The following is a 20,763-nucleotide window of genomic DNA, read 5'->3' on the forward strand; positions in this document are numbered from 1 at the left end:
AGAGCCCCCTTACATTGATGGGCAGTGCAGAGTCCCCTTACATTGATGGTCAGTGTAGTGCCTCCTTACATTGGAGGTCAGTGTAGTGTCCCCTTACATTGGTGGTCAGTGTAGTCCCCCTTACATTGGTGGTCAGTGTAGTCCCCCCTTACATTAATGTATGTTAGGTGCACTTCATATGGTTTATGGAAATATCTAATATTTGGTTTTAAGTGGCACAGGACCCATTCTCACCATTGTATTATATCATACCATACCTCCTATCAATGTATAGAAAGTTGTATTGCACCGGCAGGCAACATCACTGTCACAATACTCATCATCAGCACAGAAATCACCTCCACAGGGTACAGATGAAGTCACTGGAGAGACAGAAAACCATTAAAGTCCATTCTTCTGGATATCTCACACAATATTCACATTCACTGTAGGCTGAAATCATTGTGTTGTGTCCACCATAGACGGTAAAGTATTTGTAAGCTCGGACAATAAAAACTGACAATGGGAAATTTGCTCTCTTTTTGGACTCTTAAATATACGGGACACACCGAGCAATAAAATGCCTAAATGGGATCTGATGCCCAAGGCAATTTATATTAGAACAGTGAAGGGTTAGAACCTCTGCAGGTTTTTATTGCTTTGTCCCCTCTGGGACAATACTCCTTACTTCCTGGCCCGAAGTAGATCCAACATCAATCACGATGCCCGCTGCTGCCGCCACCCCGAAAAAAGAAAAGAAATAAGGCTCTGCTCCCGAAGCTGGCCCCCGGCCGTCTGACTCTTCCGCTGCCTTGACAGTTGTTAAATATTTAAGGGGCGGGGCAACCCAGTGACATAACCCGCGTGACCCTGCCCTTGTGTGACATCATCGAGTGGGGCATGCTGGGTCAATGATGTCACACGGGGGCAGGGTCACATATGTGATGGCCCCTCCCTTTACATATTTAAGAACTGTCAAGCCAGCACAGCAGTCAGACGGCTGGGAGTCAGAATGGGGAGCGGAGCCTTTTTTTTCTTTTTTCGGGTGGCGGCGGCGGGCATCGTGATTAACGTTGGATCTACTTCAGGGGACATTCTTTTATTTTACTTCTTTTAATAAATTACTTTTCAAAGACTGTCTCATGTATTTTTTTGCACTACGTTTTTTTTTTGTGAATGGGTAGTGGTACCATGTACCCCATGCTCATTCACATGCGGGTGGGATCTGGGGGCCACCTTGCTAAAATCCTCCCACCCGCAGACCCCCACAACCACAGACCAAAGTTCTGGGGAAGAGGCCCTTGTCCCCATCAACATGGGGACAAGGTGCTCTGGGGGGGGGGGGCCTGCCCCAAAGCACTCCTCATGTTGAGAACTGGTGGCCTGGTATGGTTCAGAAGGGGGGGGCTGCATGCTCAGATAAAGGTCTGGTATGTATTTTGAGGGGGACCCCACACCTTTATTTTTTTTAATATTGGCATGGGGGTTCTCATCAACATCTTAACCAGACCCAAAGGGGTTGGTATAGATGGAGGGGGGACCCAAGTAATTATTTGTATTATTTTTTAATTGCCTGCTTTTCTTTTTTTACATTCAGCTTTCAGTGGGGAACTGCGCTGAAAGCTGATTACTGTCAGGCCCATTTTTCTCTATTGGCTAATAAAAAACAGCAAAGCTCAAAAAACGCTGTATAAAAACGTGCAAAAACCGTGGTAAAATATGCATGAAAAATTGTGCTAAAAACACTGAAAATGCTAAGTTCAGATGTAAATGAAGCCTTAGGGTGATTAGAAAGAACCTGTGCATCCTTATATCAGGTGTCCATACCCGCACCGCCATTGGCAGCTAGGGATGTCAATCACGGGGTCCTTGCCAGCACCCGGCGATCGTCGGGGAAAGCTGACAGGGGAGAGACCTGCGTGAAAACAATACAGATCTCTCTCCTGTGACCAAGGACATGCTGCTTTGTATCTCCCTGCACAGCATGTCTCCCTAGTAAAACACACACAGCACACAGTTACCCATTTGATCGCCCGAAATGTTAACCCCTTCCTGCCCAGTGCCATCAGTGCTGTCACTGGGGATGTCAGTGGCTATTAGTCAGTTCCCCCCACTGTCAGAATGCCCGTCGCAGTTCCACAGTCCCGCTATAAGTTGCTGATCGCTGCCATTACTAGTATAAAAAAAAAATAAATAAAATTCCTGTATATACACCGCCATTTGTAGACGCTATAACTTTCACGTAAACCAATTAATTTACATGTATTGGGATTTTTATTTTAGCAAAGACATGCAGCAGAATACATTTTGGCCTACATTTTTGAAGAAATTAGATTTTTAAAATGTTTTTACTGGATATGTTTTATAGCAAAAAGTCAAAAATATTGTTTGTTTTTTTTCAAAAGTGTCGGTATTTTTTTGTTTATAGCAAAAAAAAAAAAAACTTCAGAGGCAATCAAATACCACCAAAAGAAAGCTCTATTTGTGGGAAACAAAGGATGTAAATTTAATCTATTTACAGCATTGCATGACCGCGCAATTGTCAGATAAAGTAACACAGCGCCATAATGCAAAAAATGGCCTGGTCAGGAAGGGGGGGGAAATCCTCTGGAGGGCGAGGGGTTAATTGTGTCAGAGCCTCCAGTGAGATTTTAACATATAATGAGTTTTTTTGGAAATTTTGTAAAATAAAGTATACAACTTTTTATATATGTACAATATATATGTGTGGTACTTTATTAGCTGTATTAAAGTCCCAAGGGGAATTTTTTAATGAATTCCTTGTATTTTGGGGATTTAGCTCTAATTTTTTCTAATGTATATTGTTTGGGTGTTATCTACCCTAAATCCCCCTCTATTAAGTATCTTGTTGTCTTTCAATGTTTAGATATTTTTGTATAGCGCACATTTAAGTATCGTGTTTTTCAGAGATTGATTAAGAGTTGGAATCCCACCATGAATGAATTCCATGGCCAGGAATGGGTAAACTTTTATGTCTACATGTCAGATTGATTTTTTTTTTCCAGAAGGAATAAAGACCGAGGTTCTCTCCCTTTCTGAGATTGGGGAAACTTTTGGAGAAAAAGTCAGCACTTTTCTGGCACATCAAAACCTATGAAGCTTTTAGTAAGGAAAAGATCAATCCTTTGGGTTTGAGAATCCAGATTTTACCCAACCTGGAAAAGATAAGTGAAGATTTAAAAAAAAAAGAGTGGGAGGAGAATTTGTAACATTGTTCACAAAAAATGATGTCCATTTTGACTACTGAGTATAATAGGCAGGTTGCTGCCCTGGATGGGGACATTGAGAATGCAGAGAGGCAACTCTCTGCATTTGAAATGAATCCCTTTATATCACAGGTGTCAAACTGGCGGCCCTCCAGCTGTTGCCAAAGTACAAGTCCAATGAGGCATTGCAAGACTGACAGTTACAAGCATGACTCCCAAAGGCAGAGGAATGATGGGATTTGTAGTTTTGCAACAACTGGAGGGCCTCCAGTTTGACACCCCTGCTTTATATCTAGAATTGGAGAAGAAACTTAGGGATGGTTTGGCAGATTTGAATACATTTATATTACACAAAAAATAATTTTTTTTTGAGATTTAACAGCCTTAATTGAAGGGAAGGAATACAAATGGACTGTTCCCCAACAATCTTTCCCCTCTAGGAGAAGGTACCCCCGCACTATACAAAGAACAAGGGGGATAACACAACTAAATTATGCACTTTCTGATTCTGATTCTTGTATTCAGGTGAAGGGTACCCCAAATAGAGGAAGAGGTCAAAAAAAAGGAGCCGGAATAGTACAGGAGATTAAAAAATGTTCGACTGACACTAGTTCAATGCACTCATAGGACTACATCTCAAAAATTTTGAACCAGATCCATTCACACACAGGGTGAGGTGGTGGTGGACTCAGAATCTTCATTTCTAGCTCAGTAAGTCAGCATTCTCCTAGCTTTTCAGAAGCTTACAAATCACATCCTTCAACTTTTTCTAGGTCGAATGCGGTGGAAAGGTCTCCGATGGGGGAGATTAGCTCGGGATATAGAACACTAGCTGATTCGAATTTAACTAAAACATTTAACAATGTGAACTTGTCTTCACATATGTTTATCACGCACACTTAGCTTTTGTCCACAACAGAACTTTGATAAATTTGAAGTAGTTAAAGACCTTCAATTATTTGCCAGGAAACCTAGGTGCTCACATGCAAAATCAGATGATCAGACTGAGACGACTGAATGGTCCCAGTACTCCAGAAGAGAGTTAAGAGCCTTTAAGGATCTGACTTTCTTACTGGAGGAATATGAACCAGTCGATCTCATTGATCAAGTAAATTTAGATCAATTATTAGGGGAAGTAGACAGGCCTCAGGTTAACCCCTTGGAAACCATCTTCAAAGTTTCCGTTGTTTAATACCACTTCTAGTATTGCTATATTCTTGAAGCAAACATTGAGGGATGGTAACAAACTACCCTATGGTTAGGCCAAGGATAGCAACCTATCAGAAATGGAGAAGGCAGCACTTTGTTGGTGATACAATGATACCATCACAATCAAACCCTCAGACAAGGGAGGAAATGTAGTCATTATGGACAACATACAGTATAGAAAGATGTACTATAAGATTTTACGAACTACCAGCTAGTATAGACCCATTCCTGTAACTATGAAAAATGTATATCTGAATTGTATGCATTATTTGATAATGCCCTTGACGCATGTATAATTTCCAAAAAATTGTGGACATTCATTTGAGTAACGTTTCCTAGAACGCCAACTTTCTATAGTTTGCCCAAAATAGATAAGTATCTCGTGAATCCGACAAGATGCCCTATTCTTTGCGGTAATGGAAGTTTGACTAAAAATTTAAGCTGTGTGATCGACAAGTATTTACAACCTCATGAGTCTTCATTACCTTCGTTTGTGAAGGATACTATCCATTTTTTGCAAATTATTGAAGACTCAATCATTTCTGATGGGGCATTTCTAGTCACTATTGACATTGAAGCCCTCCACAGCTCGATCTCCTATGATTGTGGAGTGTCAGCTATACGATGAACACTTTCTCAATGACCAATTGAAGATTGGCCTTTGAATGAATTTGTACTGACTGGACTGAATGTCATCTATTGTCATAACTATTTTTCGTTTGATGATTCGCACTACCTCCAGGTACAGGGCGTAACGATGGGGACATGTTGTGCCCCATCCTACGCCAATCCGTACCTGGAGGAGTGGTAAAATTTGTTCCTCTTACACCGTGTTCCAAATTATTATGCAAATTCTATTTAAGTGTCAAAAAGATGAAATATTTTGTTTTTCAGTGTAACTCATGGATGGCATTGTGTGGCAGGGCTCTTTTGATCACTGAAAATAATCTCGGACACCTGTGATAATTAGATTGGCCGGTGAGCCCAATTTAAGGAAAAACTACTAAAGGAGGGTGTTCCACATTATTAAGCAGAGCACCATTTTCAAGCAATATGGGGAAGAAAAAGGATCTCTCTGCTGCCGAAAAGAGTGAAATATTTCGATGCCTTGGACGAGGGATGAAAACATTTGATATTTCACGAAAACTTAAGCGTGATCATCGCACTATAAAGAGATTTGTGGTTGATTCAGAGCACAGACGGGTTGGTGCAGATAAAGGCACATTGAGGAAGATTTCTGCCAGATCCATGCATCGGATCAAGAGAGCAGCTGCTAAAATCCCATTACATAGCAGCAAACAGATATTTGAAGCTGCTGGTGCCTCTGGAGTCCCACGGACATCAAGGTGTAGAGTCCTCCAGAGTCTTGCAACTGTGCATAAACCTTCTATTCGGCCACCACTAACCAATGCTCACAAGCAGAAACGGCTGCATTGGGCAGAAAAATACATGAAGACAAATTTTCGAACAGTCCTGTTCACGGATGAGTGCCGTGCAACTCTGGATGGTCCAGATGGATAGAGTAGTGGATGGTTGGTGGACGGCCACCGATGTTCCAACAAGGCGGTGGTGGAGTCCTGTTTTGGGCCGGAATCATGGGAAGAGAGCTGGTCGGCCCCTTTAGGGTCCCCGAAGGTGTAAAGATGACCTCTGCAAAGTATGTGGAGTTTATGACTGACCACTTTCTTCCCTGGTACAGAAGGAAGAACTATGCTTAACAAAATCATCTTCATGCATGACAATGCACCATCTCATGCTGCAAAGAATACCTCTGCATCAATGGCTGTTATGGGGATAAAAGGAGAGAAAGTCATGGTGTGGCCTCCATCCTCCCCTCACCTCAATCCTATTGAGAACCTTTGGAGCATCCTCAAGCAAAAGATCTATGAGGGTGAGAGGCAGTTTACATCCAAACAGCAGCTCTGGGAGGCTATTCTGACATCTTGCAAACAAATTCAAGCAGAAACTGTCCAAAAACTCACAAGTTCAATGGATGCAAAACTTGTGATCTGCTATCAGATAAGGGGTCCTATGTTACAATGTAACCTGACCTGTTAAAATGTTTAAAAAGTAAACATTTTGTTAAAAGTTTGATTGAAATAGCTTTTGATTTCAGTAAATATGCTGCAAACACAACAAATGACAAATTTCAGTTCTTTACAACCTATAAAGTGTTTTGAAACCTCCTGTGCGGAATAATTTGGAACAGTGCATTGTAATTTTTTTATGTTTAAAAAGAAACCTGTTATTAGGAGGTTTGTTCAATAAACTTTGAATTGTACTCTTAATAGTTGATAACATGAGAATTATGCCGACTGTTATTTACATCAATTATTTAGGGAATTGAGAAAAATATAATTTGCATAATAATTGGAACACGGTGTAGATGAGAACCTTTCCATGTGGCACCATTTCCATGTGGTATAGGTACATAGACGACGTATTTCTCATCTCGGAGCGACCTGAGGAGATGTTATTGGAATGTATTCAAAAAATTAACAATAACAGTCATAACTTAAAATCTACCATGTCTCATAGTAGGGTAACAGTTACTTTTCTGGATGTCCCCATACAGAAAGACAGCAATGGCCATCTTTCAAGTGGACTTTACCACAAGGATACTGCAGTCCGACTCTGGAATGACCTCACACCATCACACGTTTGGGGTGGGGAAGGCACCAGATGATGAGGGAGATCTTCTCCCTCATGGATGCAGGGGTGGTCACATGGTGGACGCCATTTGGCGTCCTATTGCAACTTAGGAGGCAACATCCATTATTGGCGGCACAGGTTGGATTTAATCACCTTGAATTATTAATTTTTGTTGTTTTATTAAAGGACTTGTTCAGAGACTGTCTCCTGTCATTTTTTACACTTTTTTTTTGTGAATGAGTAGCAGTCAGGGGTTGACTGACCATTTGGGAACTCGGGCACTCAGTAGGGGGCCCCATGAGACGCCCCTGGTACCTTTTCATAGGTTTTTTGGGGTGTAGTTTGAGTGTGGGTGAGGACACAGGGGCCCCATGATCCCCTGTTGCCTGGGGGCCCCATGAGTTGTCAGTCCACCCCTGGTAGCAATACCATATACCCCATAATCATTCACATGGGGGGGAGCCAGGATTGTGGGAAAGAGGTCTTTGTCCCCATCTACATGGAGACAAAGTGCTTTGGGGGGGAGTCCCCCTGTACCAAGGCACCCCCCTATGTTGATAGCCTGGTATGGTTCGGGGAGGGGGGCACTCGCTCATCCCACCCCTCTCCTGACCTGCCGGGCTGCATGCTCGGATAAGGGTCAGGTATGGATTTTGGGGGAGGACCCCACGTAATTTCTATTTTAAATATTGGCATTGTTTTGCCTCAAAATCCATAACAGACCCAAAGGGCTTGGTATGGATGGGGGGGAATCCCTTGCCACTTTTTTGCTAAATTGCCACCAATTCTTTTTACATTCAGCTGCCAGTAGGGAACCCCAGCTGAAACATTAATGCACGGTTTCTCTGCCAAAATAACTTATTTTATTAAGGCATGCAGTATTTTAGTAGTGATTTTTAGTGAATGCCAACAATATTTGGGAAAAATGTTGTGCGGTATCGTGCCGCATACTCAGATGCGGTAAGATACCACTTAGTGTATTGCCCCCTGGGTTCAAAAATCACGGTCGAACTTCTGTTAGGTTCTAATGTTTGACCACAAACTGAACAGGGGGGTGTTCAGGTCCATCACTAATTTTAACATACTGTATAATGGGGTGTTTAGGAAATTTTGGAAAATAAAGTATATAACTTTTTATATACGAATACCTGTGTGGTACTTTATCAACTGCATTAAAGTCCCAAGGTTTTTTTTTTTTTATTCCTTGTATTTTGGGGACGAGCAGCCGATACTCTAATTTTTCCTATTGTATCGGTTATTCCTTGGATCAGCTTTACCTATAATGAGATGACGTACCTGCATCCAAAGCGATACTAGCGGTTTCTGCAATTGGCTGGATAATCAGTGATCTGGCTAGAGAGCCGCAGGTCTGTAAGGAAATAAAAGAAATTCAACAGAAATTCCAGACAAGTGAAATCGATGAAGGATGCAAACTGTATCCAAGAAACACCACAGCTATGCTAAAGTCACAACGTCCCCTTCATGTTCCTTTATCTGTGTTATCCCCACAATGGAAACAGTGGAGGATGCGGGCGCACCAGGTTCTTCCATCACTCCAATGGTGAGACATCCCTGGAATAGTCTCTCAAAATCATATTCCCCAATGGACTACTTATTCTACATTGTATCATGGCATTATGACACCATCAATTGTCTTTGTTACGGATAAGATTGGGTTTGGGCTGAACCTAAGCTCATCCCTGACTCATGTTATGACTGCAGCATATGGGCAGAACTGTGAATTATGGTGGTGGTGGTGGTGGTGGTGGTGGTATCTCAATATCTCAATATCAGAAGCCAAAATAGGATTTAATTCCCCACTTTTGTATGGAGTTGGCCATTAATTCATCTTTCATGCTCATTTCACACTGCAATGTTCTGCCTGCTTGGTTTGCAAAAACAGAAGAAATCATAAGGGAATCTGGCATCCTTAAAGTGGAACTTCACCCAGAAAAGGGAAATTCTGTTTTTTTTCCTCCCCATCTCTCTGCCATATTTGGAACATTTTTTTGACTGGAGGGGGAGTGAGCACTTCGTTTTGACAGGTACCCGCTCCCATTTGTGCTCGGATCACGTAGACGATCCAAGTGGAAGTTATTCCTCCTTTCAGTACCTACAACCTTCTGGGACACATCACAGGTTCCAGGAGGCTGTGGGACCATTCACAAAAGGCAGCATGGCAGTGGGAAGCCTGCTGTGAAGCTGCAAGGAGTCAGAGCCTGCCTCTCACAGTTAGCATGCCTGCGCCAGGGACCAAAGACCGGTGAAGGATGGTGCTGGATCCCTGAACAGTTGAGTGTCTGTTTATTAAAAGTCAGTTTTTGTTGCTGCTGACTTTTAATTTTTAAAGAAATGACTGAAGATCTGCTTTAACCTCTTGGCGCAGTCCTTCTGGCGTCTGGGCCCTGACGCCGAGCGGCTGCACATTTACGTGCAATTAAGAAAAATATATGTGCTGAGAGCGCGCGCCCTGCGCGTTCCCAGCATACATGTCCAGTACTCACAGAAAGGTCCCAATCTCCTCTTGCGATCAGGACCTTTCCCGATCATGTGACCGTGTCAGAGAATCATGGCAGTCACATGACCCTAAAACCCTTCCCCACCTCCCGGCTTCTGAAACCCTTAAAGGGCCAGGAGGACTCGGTGCCAAGGGGTTAAGCTTGGTGGTGTGGTTTTTTTCCTTTTTTTGTTTTTCATTTTTCAATCCATAAGCACCTCCAAGCATCTAAATAAGGCCATGCAAATATAAGAAAGCCAACTGTGGACATTGGGGCACCACAGTGACTTAATAGTTAGCACTCTTGCCTTGTAGCACTGGGAACTCAATTGAAATCCCAGCTAGGACACTATCTGCATGGAGTTTGCATGTTCTCCTTGTGTTTGTCTCCTCCAATGAGACAATGGTAGAATAATTGGCTGCTGTCTAATTTGGCCCTAGTGTATGTGCAAGATAGAGACCTTTACATAGAGACCTGAGATAGATTGTAAGCTCCTTGAGGGCAGGGACTGATGTGAATGTATCGCATGGAAAGCACTACATACATTGTTGGCTCCAGGTCACCAGAGGTCTGGTTATCAGGTGGAAGGAGGGATTCTTATACATAATTTACTAAAGGTTTAAATAAATGCTTTTCCTAACACCCAAACCTGCCACCCTTTAGGTTAATGGAAATTTATCCAGGGCTGAGGCTTTGAGGGTCCCTTGGACCAGTGGGCCAATTGGGCAGCTGATTGTTTGCCCATCTGGCTAAAGAAGCCCTGACTGTTCTTTCATGTACAGAAATCACAGAACATCCTCTATGTGTACGTTGAGTCTTACCGCACAATCATCAGTGCAGAGTCTAAGTTCAGCAAAGAGAAAGACCATGTTAAAACTGGTGATCTTGAAGACTTTCATAGGAAACCGAGCTTCAATGCCGACTCCATTGCTTTCCACTTTTAATTGGTCAGTAGATATATCAGTAGATGGGCACCTGGATACAGAAACCTTTCATCAGCTTTCAGTTACTGTAATCTAAAGATTAGAACACAATACTGGTACATACTAATAGAGCTGATCAATATATGGGCTGCATTCATTACTTTATATGTGAACAATACATATATATACACAGTATATATTAAAGGTAAAAAAAACACGTGGCATTTTAAATAAATATATATATAAATTGGTGTGGCGGTGATTAGTGACACTTTAACTGACTGATGCAGTGATCAGGGACACTGGAACTTGTGTGGCCATGATCAGGGGGCAATGGGAATAGTGTGGTGATGATCAGGGACACTGGGACTGGTGTGGCGGTGGTCAGAGGCAGTGGGAATGGTGTCACTAACTGGTGAAAGTATGTAAAAATAGTAATTTTTTTAATTACAATCTTAAAAAAAAAAACAATTATATATATATATATATATATGTACAATATATATACACACTATACTGCCAAAAGTATTGGCCCCACCCTCCAAATCATGTGATTCAAGTGTTCCAATCCCCTCCAAATCATGTGATTCAGGTGTTCCAATCCCCTCCATGGACACAGGTGTATACAATCAAGCCCCTAGGCATGCATACTGCTTCTACAAACATTGGTGAAAGAATGGGTCGCTCTCAGGAGCTCAGTGACTCCAAGCGTGGTCCCGTGATAGGTGGCCACCTGGGCAATAAGTCCATCAGTGACATTTCCTGGCTACTAAATATTCCACGCTCAACTGTTAGTGGGATTATAACAAAGTGGAAGCAACTGGGAACAACAGCCACTCAGCCACCAAGTGGTAGGCCACGTCACATGACAGGGCGGGGTCAGCGCATGCTGAAGCATGCGCTCTCTACCCTCCTAAACCTTGTGGATGGCCTTCCCAGAAGAGTTGAAGCTGTTATAGCTGCAAAGGGCGGGGCCAGCTCAATATTGAACCATACAGACTAAGACTGGGGGGCCATTAAAGTTCATGTGCGTTGAAAGACAGGGGGCCCAATACTTTTGCATTTTCATTTTCATATTTTCATTTTCCAAAAATATATCAGGACTAATTGAACAAACGAAATAAAATACACCGATTTCAGTTATTTTTCTACCAAACAAAAGCAACAGACTACATTTTGGCCTAAATTTATGAAGAAGGATTATTCATTTTCAAAACTGTATAACAGAAACTAAGAAAAATGTGTTTCTTGTTTCACAATTCTCAGTCTTTGTTCGATTATATAGCAAAAAAATACCAAACAGAAACTGTATGTGTCTCAAAACAAAGATACAAATTTAATTTGGGTACAGTGTTGCATGCCTGAGTAATTGTCGTTCAAAATGTGACAGCGCTGAATGCTGAAAATTTGCCTGTACTGGAAGCGGGTGAAAGGGTCCGCACTGGAGGTAGGTGGCTAATATATTTTTTAAATATTTTACTATGAAACAGCAAAAAAATAAGTATTTATAAAAACGTTTTCCCTTGCTTTCTGTTAAAAAAGCAAACAGACAGAAAAAGATGAAAACCACAGAAATGACCCTTTCTTGGAAAACAGACACCCCAAGGTAACCTTATCTTTTGCCACAATTCTTTTTCCAAATGAAACATGATGAGGTCAAACATGGAGCTTGAGAATGGTGCACCAGATACATTAAAACCAATTGCCGATCGCAGGTAGCCGAATGACTGCTGCACTGCGGCCGGCCAGTTCTGGGAGGCTGTCATATGACGTCCTCCCAGAACGCACTCTCCTGCGCGCACCCAGGGGCGAGCACCCGGCCATCTCCGTGATCACTGTGTCCTATGGCCACAGCTGATCACGTGATGTTGTAAAAGGCCAATCAAAGCTTCCTTTTACCACATGATCAGCCGTATCCAATGACATGCTGATCACCGGGAAATGCAATTGCCGGTTATCAGCTGCACTTTCCTCACGCTGTCACAGCGTGAGGAAAATACTGCACAGAAACGGCAGTTCTCAGAGCAGGGACTGGCACCGATCATTAGGGCACTGATGCTCAGTGCCCTGATGATCGGTGCCCAGCAGTGCCACCCACCAGTTCCGCCCACCTGTACCCAGCAGTGCCCACCAGTGTCATACACCAGTGCCCATCAGTGCAGCCCAGCAGTGCCGCCAGTGAGTGCCCAGCAGTGCCGCCAGTCAGTGCCGCCTATCAGTGCTGACTATCAGTACCACCTCATTAGTGCTGCCTTTCAGTGCCCATCATCAGCGCCAGCTCATCAGTGCCACCTATCAGTGCCACCTATCAGTGCCACCTCATTAGTGCTGCCTGTCATTGCCGCATATCACTGCCTATCAGTTCTTCCTATCAGTGCCCATCAGTGCCGCCTATCAGTGCCCATCAGTGCCGCCTATCAGTTCCCATCAGTGCCGCCTATCAGTGCAGTCTCATCAACGGAAATCTGTGAAGGAAAAATATTACCTGTTTGCAAAATTTTAACTTTTTTTCACATTTTTTGCTCTTTATTTTATTATAGCGCAAAAAATAAAACACCCAGCGGTGAGTAAATACCACCAAAAGAAAGCTCTATTTGTGAGAAAAAAGTGATAAAAATGTCATATGAATAAAATGTTGCATGACCGCGCAATTGTCAAAGTGTGACAGTGCTGAAAGTTGAAAATTGGCCTGGGTATGGGGGGGGGGGGGGTGCCATGTACACATGGACACAGCATTGTAGGGAGTATGTGTAGGAGAAGAGGAAGGCAGGAAAGGGCTGTAAAAAAAGATCCCTGTGTCACTGCAACAGAATGAATGGATCACCTGCAGCCCCCGATCCATTCACTTTGTGCCCATTCATAAGTACTGATCTCTCTCCACTCCATGTTGTAATGGGAAGGGGAGGGATCAGCACCACAAATAATACCATGTGATTGCTGTGATGACCAATTATAGGTAGGGATTACATAGTACCCAGCTCCTTGGATCATCTGGGTACAGTGTCTCTGTGTACCCAGCATTCTAATGACAGCTGGGTACACGGGAATAGGAGGGATCAGCACTGTAAACAATACCACGTGATTGCTGTGATGATCAGTCGTAGGGATTACATAGTACTCAGCTTCTCAGATCATCTGGGTACAGTATCTCTGTGTACCCAGAATAAATGGATCAGCAGCTGCAGCCCCCAATCCATTCACTCTGTGCCCATTCATAAGTACTGATCTGTCTCTGCTCCATGTTGTAATGGGAAGGGGAGGGATCGGCACTGTAAACAATACCATGTGATTTCTGTGATGATCAGTCATAGGGACTACATAGCACCCAGTTCCTAGGATCCTCTGGATACAGTGTCTCTGTGTACCCAGCCATCTAATGACAGCTTGGTACACAGGAAGGATCGAGATCAGCTCTGTAAACAATACTATGTGATTGCTGTGCCAATCATAGGGACTACATAGTACAGCCATTTGGATTGGATGGATACAGTGTCTCTGTGTACCCAGCTATCTAATGCTAGTTGAGCACAAAGAGTTCATTCGGCCGATCCACTGGCCGGTGGCTGTTTTTCCAGTGCTGTTTATAAATGGCGCTGGATAAATAAAGGGCCGCTGATCCGCCATTGATACACGCACAGTGCTACATAAGTGGTTAGGGGGATATATTGTTCTGGGCATTTAGCAAAATATTTCTAGGTCAAAGTGTACAAAGAACACGCAGAGCTACTAACCTGTGTGCTGTGTACTTACCCGTCCTTAAGAAGATAGTATCTGAGGGAGCTTGAGTTGGTAGGAGAGGCATAAATATTCACCACTGAGAGATTGAAGGTGTTGCCATCCAGATCTGGTACTTTTGCGGAAAGGTAAATAGTATCTTCCACAGTCAGGGTGTCTTCTTCTGAGAGAGGGGTCGTATATGTGCTTTCTTTAAAGGCTGCCATTACGGCTGTATAACTTGTATCTGCTGTAAGGTCATTTATTACTGGGCTCCTGGAAAAGAAACACACAACAAAAGGTTACCTACCTAGAACCCCTTGTAGGTATGTGGACATGCAACTATGAGAGGACGCAGAACGGAAATATTTTCCCTGAGGATAAAGAAAGAGCAATTCTATCAGATCTCTTCTCCAGCTCGGTGTATACTGGTGGGGGAGGTGAAGATGATATACAAAAGGATTGAGAATTCAATTGCACCACAAAGGATTCACATTAATATGTATAAAAAAAACAGACAAAATAAAAGTCATTTAGGTGACCTTGTCAGGGTGAAAAAAATTTAAGAAGCGACATCCCTGCAATGGAATGGTCTTCATACTCCCCTCTCAGGCGGCCCATGTCTCCTACCTTTCCTCCGTCCCTGTGCTGCAGCCTTCACCAGACTCTTCAGTATTCAACTCTTCCAGAAGTGTGGGATGTCTGTGTCTGCCGGCACATGCCATGGTTCCTTCCTCTGACCCCGATGTCACTACAGGACTCAGCAGAGACATTGGGGTTGAAGGAAGGAACCACACAGCCCGGCGGGGGGCACTCAGGAGCGCTCAATATCAAAGAGTCTCATGGAGGCTGCAGCACTGAAGCAGAAGGAAGGGAGGAGACACGGGGTATAAAGACTCTTCTATTGCAGAGACATTTCCTCACGGTCTGACAGGGCGGCTTGGGAAGACTTGGCCCAGATGGCTTACTAGAGATGTGTGCGATGGAAACATTTGTTTTGATTTGTTTCGGGTTCATTAAGTTAATAATTTAATTTTGTTATAGTCATTGTCAGGGCTCCCGGGTATGACCAGAGGTGTGTTACTGACGCAGGGAAACGCAGGCTTCAGATAAGTTATAAACAATATAATTTATTAACACTAACAATACAAACATAAACGCAGTGCAATACTAAAACATAACACAGTGCAAACAAACCAACCAACCACCCACAGATAACAGTACATACAATGCAAGCGTCGTCAGGGAGGCCGGGTCAATAACAATTGGGCAGGTAGGTACAGGGGGGTCAGGCAGAGAATGGTCGGGGTCACAAGCCAGGGATAAAACAGGAGAAGTCAGCAGAGGTCCGGATCAGGCAGGGTCAGCAACGAATGAGTCAGAGACAGGAACAGGGGAGCAGGAACAGGGACAGGGATGCAGGAACAAGATACAGGGCCCAGGAAAACACACACCAAGGCAGAGACTGCAGGTCTGGCCATCCCTTAAATACACCTGCATGATCAACTGCAGGTGTTTGGCTGGCTGCAGGGTTGAGTCTCTGATTGCTGGGAGCACCCGCTGGCCAGCCCTGGTACTGCAGCCCACAAGGCAGGTGAGTCCCACCATTACTGGCAAGTCCATTCCTGACAGTCATTATGTTAGAATGATTCGTTTTCAGAATTAATTTCGTATATTCGTTATTTTCAAATTGATTTGAAGTTTAAATTTTAGAAGACGGCTATATTCATTCTACTCTTTTATTTCCTATTCTATTCTATTCTAATCTATTCCTTTAGTTGCTATTTAATTCCTTTCTATTTTTTTTCCATTCTATTCAATTCTATTATATTTTATTCTGTTCTTCACTCTCTTCTATGCTGTTTTTTACTATTCTTTTTTTTAATTCTTTTTTTATATGGAATTCTATTTTATTGCTTTTTTCTATTCTATTCTACTCTATTCTTTTCTATTCTATTCAAATCTATTTTTTTTTATTCTTTAATTTGAAGAAATAGTATAACAAGTCTTACAATAAAATAACATTCTAATGGAATGCAGATAAACTTGGCACAGCACGTAGTTACATTCCATACATGAATCAAAAAATCTCAGAAATATGCAATACCTTTAGTATTCTAATTCACATTTCTATTCGAAATTAAAATTTTGGAAGACAGTTACATTTTTCTATTTTATTCTATTCTATTGAATTCAATTTTATTGTTTTTTTTTCTATTCTATTCCAGTTTAAATCCAATTTATTCTAGTCAAAATTTGAATTTCATAAGACAGTTATATTCTTTCTATTTTATTATATTATATTAGTTTTTATTCTAGTCTATTCCTTTATTTTCTATTCTATTGTTTAATTCCATTCTTTATTTTCTGTTCTATTCTGTTACTTTATATTCTTTTCTATGTTATATCTGTCTGGAGTTCAGCTTTAGTATGAACACTTTTCTGCCCAGCCTTTGGTAAAATGTCGGGCGGGATTGACATTCGCCATTCTGGGTGGACGTTGTATGATTCTATTCTGTTTAATTCTATTATTTTCTATTCTATTCAACAGCCAGTAAGAATCATCTTCTTATTTCACTTTTTTAACTTGCTCTATTTCAATATGTCTCCATTTCGAATTCAATTTATTATGAATTCAAATTTATTCTATTCAAAATTAGAATTTTGGAAGACAGTTATATTCTTTCTATTTTATTCCTTTTTATTCTAGTTTATTCCTTTATTTTCTATTGTTTGATTCCATTCTTTATTATCTATTTAGTTCTTTTGTATTCTTTTCTAGTCTGCTACTTTATGTTCTGTTCTATTTTGTCTTTCTGGAGTTCAGCTTTAGTATGAACACTTTTCCGCCCAGCCTATGGTAAAATGTCGGGTGGGATTGACATTCGCCATTCTGGGTGGACGTCGTATGATTCTATTCTGTTTCATTCTATTATTTTCTATTCCATTCAGCAGCCTAAGTAAGAATCATCATCTTATTTCACTTTTTTACCTTACTCTATTTGTTTCAATATGTTTCCATTTTGAATTCAAATTCATTTTCAAATTCATTTTTAAATTTTAATTCATTTTCCACTTTGAATTTGAATTTATTTTCAAATTCGGATACTTTTTTTGTTATAATTTATTTCAGATTTATTGAAATTCCTCACTACTGTGACATCCGAATCTCAGAATAATGAAAATTTTGTCTGAATTTTAATTCATAATGAAACGAATCGCACATGTCTATGGCTTACACCCATGTGTCCTCAGAGAGTTCAGTTACTGTATATCTAAGGTTTTGCCTCTAATTTATGAAGACCTGGCACAAGGCCGATGCGGTGTCTATATTTAAGAACGGATTCAGGTCTTCAACCAGTAAGGACAGAACTTTAATTTATATTTCTACTGTCGGGAAGATACTTGAAAGTTTGCTAAAGGACCGCATACAAGAGTATGTGATGGAATCCAATATCATAACAGATGGCCAGCTTGGATTTCTGAAAGACCGACATTATGTAATTATAATTACCTGAGTACTGGGTGCAGGGGCACATAAAGAGAGACATTCATATCCAGCGGGTAAGAGCAGGAAATGTTCATGACAGCGTCATTTTGTGTTCGGATCGGATCCGTCCTGGCATATATATACAGCTGATTTGTGTATGTGACATGGGTGAAATTCATCTGTAGAGAGAGGAAACACATAAGTCATTAGACGAAGTCAGAAAACTGCCCGCCATACATTGATCTGCACATTATCCAATAGTTACTATTAACCACTTTAAGTCCGGACACTTTCCCCCCCCCCCCAAGGCCCAGGCCGATTTTCAGCTTTCAGCGCTATCACATTTTGAATGACAATTGCGCGGTCGTGCAACACTGCACCCATTTTAACTTTTTAGTATTTTTTTGAGACAGATAAAGCTTTATTTTGGTGGTATTTATTCACCACTGGGATTTTAATTTTTTTATTTATTTTAGTAAATGAAAAAGTCCAAAAATGTTGAAAAAAAAGTGTTTTCTTATAAAATTTTGCAAATAAATAATACTTCATCATAAATCTTGGCCAAAATGTATTCTGTTATCTTTTAGTAGAAAAAAAAAATAACCCAAATTAGTTTGTAACGAAAAATTATAATTAAACTTTTTTTTTTTACATTTTTATTTTATTTTTTTATATTATTATTTATGTTTTTTTTTTTTTTTTTTTACATACTGTCACCCTAGCAGTACAGTGTCACCATGGTGACACTGTACTACTTATGGGGGGTGATGAAGATTTTTTTTTTTTTACACTGATTTCTTTTACACCCATAAAGACTGTAAAGCAATAATTTCTCCCTCTCTCTGGCTGCATTCTTGCAGCCATTGAGAACTACTGTGTGAGCTGTGATTGGTCACAGCTTGTCACATGGTACAAGGCTGTTGTGAATAGCCCTGTACCATGTGATCTCTGTGATCATTCACAGATTTCACACATAGTAAGCAATGATGTCAGAAGTGACATCTTGCTTATTACTCTGCATGTGATCACTGATTGGCCAATCAGTGATCACATGATCGGGACCTTGTAGAGAGGTCCCATACAATGATCGGTGTTCCTCCGGATCGTGTTGCTGCGTGCTCCCAGGGAGCCACCGTCCAGCCATTTATATACATGGGCCGGACGGGAGGTGGTTAATGTCAGAGTATTCCCTGACCGGTCAAAAAAGAAGTCTCCAGCTTTGTTAGAGAAGAACTCTAGCCAAAAAATACCAGTTAAAAATGAATAGGGTTGAGAGATTTGAGTGGGATACGCAAAAAAAACAAACTAAGTTGAGGACAATGAACTCCTTTCTGAAAAGCTGAGACAGAAGTCCTTGCATATAGCAGACTGTAGACTTGGCTTTGTAATAGAAGCAGTTAACTGTACACACACGTTTCTTTCATAGGAGCAACAAGAGCAGAGTCCCTTCACAGAGAACCAGGTAGACTGGGCTCTTCAAGACACCAACCGATGTCCCCTTTAGCAAACTCACATCCGACTCGAGTACAAGAGGAGTGGGAGCAGCTCAAAAGTCTCTAAGATCTTTCAGCAGTCTGTACTCACAAAATGTCCAGGGAAAGCTGGTTGGCTCCTTCCAACTTCCAAGCGACACCTTTCTCCACTGATATCAGACCAGATCTTTAGGAGACAATCCTACAGTCAGCTCTCCTGTAGCTTTAACATCCAGGCCGTCAGGTTGCCCACTTGGGGCCTCATGAACAGCAAGCACAAGGCAGCACTGCCTGGTGGAAAACTGATGCAGGTGTGCACAATCTACTCTGAGCACATAAACTACTATGCCAAATACCATCACTTTCTGCTCTCAGCGCACCATTCCACCTTGTTACCTAAACACACTACCAGGCACATGCTGGGCACATAAGAGCACTTGTCATTACTGCAAATGAGCAACGTATGTACAGTTGGCTACATCTTGGAAAACAAAGCACAACAGACATCCTAACTAATCTCTCTAGGCATATGCAACAAACATAACTTGCTATAAAAAATTGCTCCATAGCAACAGTAGAAGAGTCCTTCAGGAATGTTTTTGGATCTAGCTCTGCTAGACAAAGTCCATCAACCCAGAGAGAAGGTGAAGTAGAACCCAAAGTCCATCAACCCAGAGAGAAGGTGAAGTAGAACCCAAATTCATCAACCCAGAGAGAAGGTGAAGTAGAAGCAAACGTTCATCAACCCAGAGAGAAGGTGAAGTAGAACCCAAAGTCCATCAACCCAGAGAAAAGGTGAAGTAGAACCCAAAGTCCGTCAACCTAGTAGAAGATGTGAAGTTCAGCTCAACTGACACTTCCAGTCCCACCACCTCTTCAGCATCAGGAGCAACAGCTTCAGTTCTCAAATGTAGAGCAGTAATTGAAACTTGGCAAGGGATCCTTCCCCTGCTGAGCAGAATGCTACTTTTTACAGCCAAGAGTCTCCTGTAATGAGCCATTGTCTATCACTAACAGCTGAAAATGATGTCTCCTGATAGTTAGCAATGGTTGCCTCCTCTGTTAGGCAACAGTTCAGTTCCTGATTGTAGAACGTGAAGACTTAGGAGCTTCTCCTTTGGATGGTAAGCCATTGCCCCCGCTCAAAGCTACAACTCACCCGAACTGGTATGTCTAAGGATGAGCCAAAGTACCCCTCTTAGTGGAAGGGATTTAGAACTAGGAAATTGCCCCTTTTATTTGTAGTTCAGATCAACACTTGAACTTGAAAACAAGACTGGAGAAGCTTTTGCAGAAAGTCTTTCCATGCCTTTGCCATGACAGCAACTCCCTCTGTCTTCATTCCATCTGTGCATCTATATGGGATCTGAAGCACCCCTCTCCTTAAGTTGCGAGTATTGCAGGGAAGGTTTTTTCTAGAATAAGGGGGATTTTCCCTCTTTAAGTATCCTTTTTGACACACAAAGAAACATTCAGCATCAACCACAATAACTGGTAGAAAAAAAAGGTATTTGCAAAGGTTCCGCTTACTGAATGAAAGCCATCCTGGAACAACAATTCTTGAACCATTCTTCCATCAGGTCCCCAGATGTTGATAGA

General features: G+C 41.7%; 1 protein-coding gene across 1 annotated transcript in view; it reads right to left on the reverse strand.

Moving 5' to 3' along the window:
* LOC149437499 (uncharacterized) overlaps positions 1-20,763 on the reverse strand; it is a 125,639-nt gene that overhangs the window by 67,478 nt on the left and 37,398 nt on the right. Inside the window, exons 12-16 of the mRNA XM_089660894.1 lie at positions 17,717-17,871; positions 14,239-14,478; positions 10,387-10,540; positions 8,364-8,436; positions 258-362 (exon numbers count right to left, since the gene is read on the reverse strand). Of these exons, the coding sequence (XP_089517020.1) occupies positions 258-362; positions 8,364-8,436; positions 10,387-10,540; positions 14,239-14,478; positions 17,717-17,871 (727 nt within the window). The remainder of the gene's footprint in view (positions 1-257; positions 363-8,363; positions 8,437-10,386; positions 10,541-14,238; positions 14,479-17,716; positions 17,872-20,763) is intronic.

This window comes from Staurois parvus, unplaced genomic scaffold, assembly GCF_062004578.1.
Source record: "Staurois parvus isolate SC_StPar_1 unplaced genomic scaffold, SC_StPar_1.0 ptg001286l, whole genome shotgun sequence".
Classification (NCBI taxonomy): Eukaryota; Metazoa; Chordata; class Amphibia; order Anura; family Ranidae; genus Staurois; species Staurois parvus.